This window comes from Acinonyx jubatus, chromosome E2 (genome assembly GCF_027475565.1).
Source record: "Acinonyx jubatus isolate Ajub_Pintada_27869175 chromosome E2, VMU_Ajub_asm_v1.0, whole genome shotgun sequence".
In the NCBI taxonomy this organism is placed as follows: Eukaryota; Metazoa; Chordata; class Mammalia; order Carnivora; family Felidae; genus Acinonyx; species Acinonyx jubatus.
The window spans coordinates 43,180,257-43,188,537 of NC_069396.1; the positions used below are offsets into that span (position 1 = coordinate 43,180,257).

Consider the following 8,281-nt stretch of genomic DNA (forward strand, 5'->3'; position numbering starts at 1 on the left):
TTATGTTCCCTTTGCCCGTGTGTATCAAGCATCAAAACCAATTCCTGAATGCCCATTTTAGGACAGGTACGGGGTAGGTTAGGGAAGGCCAGCCTACAGGAACATAGAGAGATCACTTGGGGACCAACGTGGGGAGTGATAGGCAATAAGAGATGCTTTCTGGGGGGCGCCTGGGTGGCTCAGTCGTTTAAGCATCCAACTTCGGCTCAGGTCACAATCTCACAGTTTGTGAGTTCTAGCCCTGCGTCGGGCTCTGTGCTGACAGCTCGGAGCCTAGAGCCTGCTTTGGATTCTGTGTCTCCCTCTCTCTCTCTCTCTGCCCCTCCCCCACTTGCAGTCTGCCTCTCTCTCTCTCTCTCTCTCAAAAATAAATAAATATTTTAAAAAATTAAAAAAATAAAAAAAGGAAGAGACCTGATGGGCCAGAGGAAGTCAGACAATGCTTAGGACACTAATGAGTTTCAGAAGAGCCTCCTAGAAAGAGAACAGGAAACTGATTATGTCAGGGGCCTTGAGAGAAAAGATGGGGAAGGAAAGGGTGCAGAAAGAGTGGAAGGAGCAGGAAGAGGCCACATGTTCAAAACTGGAATAATTTCCCATGCAAAGGAAAACAGAATTGATTACTTGAAACGGGGAAAGAGGAGGAAGCCCAAAAGAAGAGTTGTGATCTGGATTCTGGAAGAAATAAGTTTGGTGGGGACAGAATTTGGTGGGGGATCCAGAGGGTCAAACTGCCTTGGGAAGAGCTCAGCTACTGACCTTCCTCTCTTTGACCACGTGACTCATCCAGGTATAAAAGTCTCGTGTTTGTGGAAGAGAAAAAGGTGGTCCAGTTAGACAAAGTTCTTCCTGCTCCTGAGACCCAATGAATTTGAAAAGCCATCCGACTGTCTCCAGGAAAAGGCAAGACACCCAACTTTGCTTGTGCTCAGGGAAGAGGTCATTGGGATCACAAGCCCACAAAGGGATGGGACAGAAGGAAGGAGTGAGTGTAGATAAACTTATGAAGGGGGGGCAGAGTATGGAGTTTACTCTCCGAGGAGATAGGACGAGAGGTCAGAGAGATGGGGAAGGGGCCAGGACAAGTCAAATGGCGAGCTGGTGGTGCTGGTGGCGGCCGGGTGCAGGTGAGAGGGGTGGGAAAACGAAAAGTGAGCTCAGCCCCAACTAGATAGGAATGACCCTGTTCACCTGGCCCTCTACCTCAGATGCTCTGCTCTGGGAACGTGATACCTAGATGGGACACCAGTCACATGCTAGCAGTAACAGGCTGAGGACTCAAGTTTTATTTTAAATGTCTCCCTTCTAGTGATAAATAAGAGATTAAACGTTATACTCGATCGACATAAAACTCACATACTTGTGCTTTCTTCAGGCAGCGAGAAAGGGTGCATTTGCAGGTAGCAGGCTGGGAATTGTGGTACTTCTAGAGAAATCATGGTTATCTGTGATACGAGGACCTAAGTGATTTTCCCAGTCACGTGACTGACAGGAGGCATGGCCGGGGCTGGGATCCTGCCGACCTGGCCCAGCTCAGATCCCTCCCATCCCTAGCCCTTCCCCCCACCCCGCCCCAAAACCTACAGGTTTTCTTTGAAGGGCTCAGCGTAGAATCAAGAAGCTGGGTGTCTGGGACTCACCTCGGGCTCAACATGCCCATCCCTCAGGCCTGACCAAATTCTCATTTGCAGGGGTGAAGCTGAGAGTCTTCTGTTCAAGCCCAAAGACTTGTGGAGGGAAAAGAAAGAGAAAAGAGGCAAATATAAAGAAAGAAACCACAACCAGGCTGAGCAAAATTTGGAGAAACTCGGGGACAGCCTCAGGCTTAGTCCCTCTAGGTAATGAAGCAGCTGTTTCCTTCCCCTCTGTTCATACAGCCATTCATTTGTCAACAGATAGTGTTGAGCACCTACTATGCACCAGGCACAGTCCCAGGTCCTAGGACACAGTGGTGAACAAGACAGATGAGCTCACTGCCCTCACAAAGGGGCCTTTCTAGTGGGGACTTGGGAGACCTCAGAACTTTTCCTGTGGGAACTTCTAAGACATCACAACGTTTAGGAGACTAATCATCCTTCCTTTCTTCCGTCCTGTCCTCCCTCCCTCCCCTCCCCACCTCTCCTCTCCTTTCTTTTCCTCTTCTTCCTTCCAGAAGTAATTGTGCAAGGGAGCAAGGAGGCCTTCTTTCTCCCTGAAGCACAGGAAGCAGAGCAGTGCTCAGTTTTGAAGGGTCAGCCACAACCACTCGGCAAGGCAGGGAGAGGAGACACATTGAGGCTGACAATGGAGTCACCTTGGTTTGGGGCTGGGAAGCCCATGGTCAGAGAGGATTCTGACCTCATTTTCTGTCTCTTCAGGAAGGATGGCCCCGAGTCCCCACAGCCTGGGACTTCTCTTTGTCTACGTAATGTATTTTCTCATTGGTCTCCCTGCCAACCTCCTGGCCCTGCGGGCCTTCGTGGGGCGGGTCCGCCAGCCTCACCCTGCGCCCGTCCACATCCTCCTGCTCAGCCTGACGCTGGCGGACCTCCTGCTGCTGCTGCTGCTGCCCTTCAAGATGGTTGAGGCCGCCTACGATTTCTGGCCCTTGGGGGATGTCCTCTGCGCCCTCACTGCTTACGGCTTCTACAGCAGCATCTACTACAGCACGTGGCTCCTGGCGGGCATCAGCATCGAGCGCTACCGCAGCGTGGCTTTCCCCGTGCAGTACAAGCTGTCCCGTCAACCCGTGGACGGAGTGATCGCCTCTCTGATCTCCTGCCTCTTGTCCTTCGGACGCTGCAGCATTGTGGTCATCGTCCATTACTTACCAGCCAACAAGGTCGGGGGTGAGCCAACGGCCTCCCTCTCTGCTATGACAACTTCACCCAAGAGCAACTGGCCATATTGCTTCCTGTGCGGCTAGAGCTGTGTCTCACCCTCTTCCTCATCCCCATGCTGGTCACCATCTTCTGCTACTGGCGCTTTGTGCGTATCATGCTCTCCAGACCCCAAGTGGGGACGCGGAAGCGCTGGAGAGCGGTGGCGCTGGCCGCCGTGACCCTCTTCAACTTCCTGGTCTGCTTTGGGCCCTACAATGTGTCTCACGTGGTGGGGTTCTTAGAGGGAAAAAGTGAAAAATGGCGGGTGTACACTGTGTTGCTCAGTGCTCTCAATGCTTGCATCGACCCCTTGGTTTTCTATTTCTCCTCCTCAGTTATGCGCAAAGCCTTGGATAGGAGGCTACGGAGTCTGCAGAGCTGGGCTGCCTCGTTGGCAGGGCGCTGCAGGAGAAAAGCTGGAGAAGCCGCCGCAGAGAGAGGAGATGAGAGCTTGGATATGGCCAATGTCGGCTTCACAGGAGACTAACTCTGCCAGCTCAGGGAAACATTTTGCGGGGAGGGCTCCAAATGGGGAACAGTGAAACAGAACTGGGGTGAGTTCACCTGTGCCTAGCTTAAAAGGCACAGAAGAGCAGTAGACCTCTCAAATCCAACTCATCCACTGGGTCGGTGCTTTTGTTTTGTTTGCTGGCAGTTATGACATTTCCTTATTTGTGGCTGGCACTGCCTCCTGGTCAGCCACAGCCCTTTTATCCTTGGAATTCTCTCCCCATTCAGTAGCTATATGATGGTAGCATTCCTTCAGCCGGTGCAAAGCTTTTTGCTCGATCCTTGGCCCTGACTTGGCGGGGCGGGGCGGGGGGGGTGGGGGGGGCTCCACGCTCCAGGTCTGAACGTCTAGCACAGGCAGGAGTCTGGAGAGTCAGACAGGATCCTGCCATGGGAGCCCGGAGGTCTAGCCCCCCAGCCAAAGCGGTTGCTGGCTCAAGTCTATGAAACGGGCAAGAAGAGAAACAGTCCTTGAGGGAAGAGTCAGCTCTGGTGTGAAGAAACTCGGGTCAGGATACTCTTCAGTAGTTCTGCCCTATTTTCAGTCTCCAACACTGTGTATGTGTGTCTTCTTTTTTGCGTCATCTATCTTGCCAGAAGTCTGTTGAAACTCATCTTTTCAAAAGCCCAAGGCCTTCTCTGGTATTTATCTATGCTTTCTATTTCATCAGTGTTGGATTGTTCCCTTCCTCCTACTTTATGGAGTCTTTTCATTCAGTTGCTCGCTTTCTAACATATTTCAAGTTGACATTCGTTCATCTTTAACCTCTGTTCTTTCCTATCACTAGCATGTAAGACTATGAAGTACAGTGTCAGTGGGATGCTACAAGCCTGCATTTGCATAATTTTCACTATTTTAAGTTCTTATAGGCCCTAATTTCCACAGGATTTTTTTCCTTTGACTCAAGTTTAGACATTTTCTTTATTTTCAAGCATACAAATTCTTCTTGATCCTTTCGTTATTTGTTCCTACCCAAATGGCACTGTGGCCAGAGAATACGGTTTGAATGGTTCCAACTCTTTGAAATTTGTTGAGAACTGCTTTTGGGCCTGGAATATTGTCAATCTAACGTTCCAGGTGTGACAAGAACATAGATTCTGCAATCGTCAGGCGCATGTTGTCTCTGTACACCTTAGATCAAATTTGTTCATCTGTGATGTTCGAATCCTTATAACCATTATTTACTTTTGCTCTATTTGATCTACCAGTTACATGGAGAGGTGTGTTACCTGCTCCTCCGTCATGGTGAACTTGTCTTCTTCTCCTCGTAGTTTTGTCTTCCTGCTAAAATGAAATGTTGGTCATTCCTTTTGCCTTAAAATTTATTTGGTCTGATATAAATATAGCCACACCAAGTTGTTTTCGTGGTTAGTATTTTCCCAGTACATCACTGTCCATCCTTTTACTTTCCAACTTTCTATATCCTTAGGTCAGGTGCATCTTTTACAAGCAATATATATAGTGGCTGGATGTTTAGTATGTAATATGGTCTGACAATTCAACCATATTGGTCTTTTACCTGTATTGTTTTATTCATTTATACTTATATAAAAATAATTTCCAATATGCTTGGATTTATTTCTGCCCCATCTTATTTTTTTTAATTAAAAAAAATTTTAATGTTTATTTATTTTTGAGAGAGAGATAAGAGTGCAAGCAGGGAAGGGGCAGAGAGAGAAGGAGACACAGAATCGGAAGTAAGATCCAGGCTCTGAGCTGTCAGCACAGAGCCCGATGCGGGGCTCAAACCCACCAGCTATGAGATCATGGCCTGAGCCAAAGTCGGATGCTTAACTGACTGACCATCCCAGGTGCCCCTGCCCCATCTTATTTTTAAACACTTCCATGGAAGTGTACCCACATACTGAAATATACACTCATACTGCGAATGGCCTAATAGTAATTGTAACAGTCAGATGAATTATCACAGTGAACACATTTAAGAAAAAAAAAAAAAATGAAACGCCTACCATCTTATTTTGTGCTATTTTCTTCACCTTCTTATATTTCTTTTTTCTCTCTTCTTGCCTTCCTTTGGGATTAAGTTTTTTTTTATTTCTTTTCATTTCTCATATCATTCTCATATTTGTTTCTCATATCACTGAATTGGAAATCATATACTCTGTGTTTAGTATTTTAGTGGTTATTTTAGACGTTTTAACATGTTAAGCGTTCCTTAGTTGGTTCCTCTCTCCCCTTCTTCCTTCTTCCCTTGGTGTTCTAGACAGCATTCAACTATGTGACTCCTATAGGGCAGTTTTCAAAGTGTGGTCTATAGACCCCTAGGATCCCATAACTTCTCTGGGATCTGAGGAGTCCAAACTACTTTCATAATTATATTAAGATGCTAATTGCCTTTTTCACTCCCATCCTTCCACGAATGAATGCACAGTGGAGTTTTTCAGCAGCTACCTGACATGTGATAGGATAACAGCTTTGCCAATAGAGCTGCCTTCTGTGAAGCTTGAGGTCTAAAGAGGTCTGCAAAAATGTAAAACAGTGCCACTCTTCTCCCTAGGATTTTTTCTTTTGAAAATATAGTTATTTTCATGAAAGTATGTCTTTATATTAACATGTAATGGTTTTCTGATTATTTTTAAATAAATTAATACATATTTAAAATGTTGTGTTTTGGGGCACCCAGGTGGCTCAGTCACTGAAGCGTCTGACCAGCTCAGGTCATGATCTCGCGGTTTGTGAGTTTGAGCTCCATATCGGGCTCTGTGCTGACAGCTGAGAGCCTGAAGACTGCTTCAAATTCTGTGTCTCCCTCTCTCTCTGCCCCTCCCCTGCTCACACTCTCTCTCAAAAATAAACAAACATTAAAAAAGTAAAATGTCCTCTGTTTTAACTTCTAATGTGGTACATGTCAATGGCTGGAACATAACACTTTAAAAAGCTCTTTGGGGTCCCTAGTAATTTTAAAGAGTATAAAGGGCTCCTGCGATGAACAAGTTTGAGAACTGCTGATCTAGTGTGCCAAGGGGGCCTCCGCGGGTTCTGCTGGATGCCACTGCACGTCCAGAAAAACAGTGTGCTTCCTGGTGTATCGGCACTGAATGATTCACAACTTCATAAAGTTTCATGCCACTTAAACTTTTGGAGATGTGAGTTTAAAGTCTGCCTGGCCAAATGCAAAGCTTTTTGATGTTTTAAATGGGAGATGCAAAAACCAGAACCACCCCGTCATGAGCTAAAAGAGTAACAGACCGGCCTAGATGGGTCAGATACAGCTGCCCTGCACAGAACTGTGCGCTCGCCACTTTATGCTAGTCAAGAGTCTTGTTCCAAAGGTCCTTTGAACTGGCGTTTTTCTTCTTGTTCCGTGGATGAGGATCACTTCATCTGCACTTAGGTGGTGGTATGCTGATCCAAAATACAGGTAGGGTTCCTTCTCTTGAAAGTTGGACAAACCAGAAATCTCCATACTAATTATATTTGGCCTATGGCATCCTGAAAAAACCTGCACGTTTGATTTTCATCAGCAGAGATCAAAGACAGCTTGTCAGGACAAAAGTTATGAACATACTGAGTGTGCTTTATTTTTGGCGGCGGGGGGGGGGGTGCTTCACAAAGCCCCAGTAACAGCCCCAGTTTGGTGGCCGCCGGGGTCCTCGGTAACAGGTAGTTCATACAGTCTAAGTTCAGGGCTACTCCCGTCGCACCTCCTGGGAGATCCACGGTTCCTGGAGTGTGGTGTTAAGGAGGAAAAACAAAGGCTCGAAGATACCATTAGCAGAGTCTCCTCAGCCCTCTCTGGTTTGCAAGTTGAGGGTGGTGAGGGCAAACTTCCACTGGAAAGGGACTTTGGCATGAAGTCAGGTCACTTGGTTTATGTAAACGTAGGGGACAGCTTTCTCTTCGAGCTGGGCTCAAGAAACCACACCCCTAGTGAGCACCTCACAATCGCTGAAGGCATGACTTTTTGACAGTAACAACAATAAACTGCACACTGTTTGTAGTTTACGTTACATTAAGTAAGTGTTATTTGGCAAAGACAAAATGATATTAAACGTGCTTTCAATCCATCTACTCCATCCTATTTGCAAAACACCTGCGATGCTCCCAGCTCACTTGGCAGAGTCTACGCCCCCACCCCGACTTGGGTGGGGAGCTGATGGCTTACGGGACGTCTACTGAGAGCCCTACTCAGGCATTTCCAGTATCACTCCCATGAGGAAGCCCCATTACCCGGGAAAGGGTGCAGAGTGATAAGACGCAAGTGGCGAAGGGCAAACTGTTTGTTGGACTCGAAGATTCCAGCTTTATCACAACACGCTCTGCAATCCCTTTTCAAAAGTGAGCTGGCAATTCAAGGTGGACATTTGTTGCTCTGGCCTTCTTGGCGTCCCCCTTCAGTGGCGACAGCACCGCTCCCACACCACCCCCAACTGTGATGTCTGGTGCAGCTGGCTTCACCCCCTCCTTCATACTCTGGGGTAGAGGTGTGACCCAGGGCCAGAGCGAGCCATCAGCAGAGCCCATCTGACCACAGTGATGGTTCACACCCGAGCATGTGACTCAACCCAGGCCAAGGAAAGTTAGCCGGGCCCTTCTCTTTTAACCATTTAGGAGAAAGAACCCCTTCTTCTACTGAACTCACCTTGGGACCACTTTGAGGAGAGATGCTGAGGTCAACTAGAAAGAAAGCAGTCCACGCATTTGAAATCCCAAAGCAAGACATACTCTGGGGTTATTCAGATCTGAAAACCAAAAATTCTCCCTCTTTAAGAGCTTAAGCCAGTTTGAACTGGGTTGTCAGTCACTCGCAACCAAAAGATACATCATTCCTCAAGTGCTCACAGTGGCGATCAGTCTTTCTTCAATTATTTTAAAAATTCAAATCAAAAGTTTAAGTGTGAAGACTTAAAAACAGAACAAATATGCATATACCCATCATGCAGAGTAA

The 8,281-nt window shown here is 47.1% G+C and overlaps 1 protein-coding gene across 1 annotated transcript; it reads left to right on the forward strand.

The window, feature by feature from the left end:
* The first annotated feature begins 2,271 nt into the window (after positions 1-2,271).
* Positions 2,272-3,651, forward strand: LOC106974684 (free fatty acid receptor 2-like). Its single transcript, XM_015071981.3, is given in 2 exon segments — positions 2,272-2,839; positions 2,842-3,651. Coding segments are annotated over 2 exon segments (984 nt in total). The 5' UTR covers positions 2,272-2,362; the 3' UTR covers positions 3,349-3,651.
* The last annotated feature ends 4,630 nt before the right edge of the window (positions 3,652-8,281 follow it).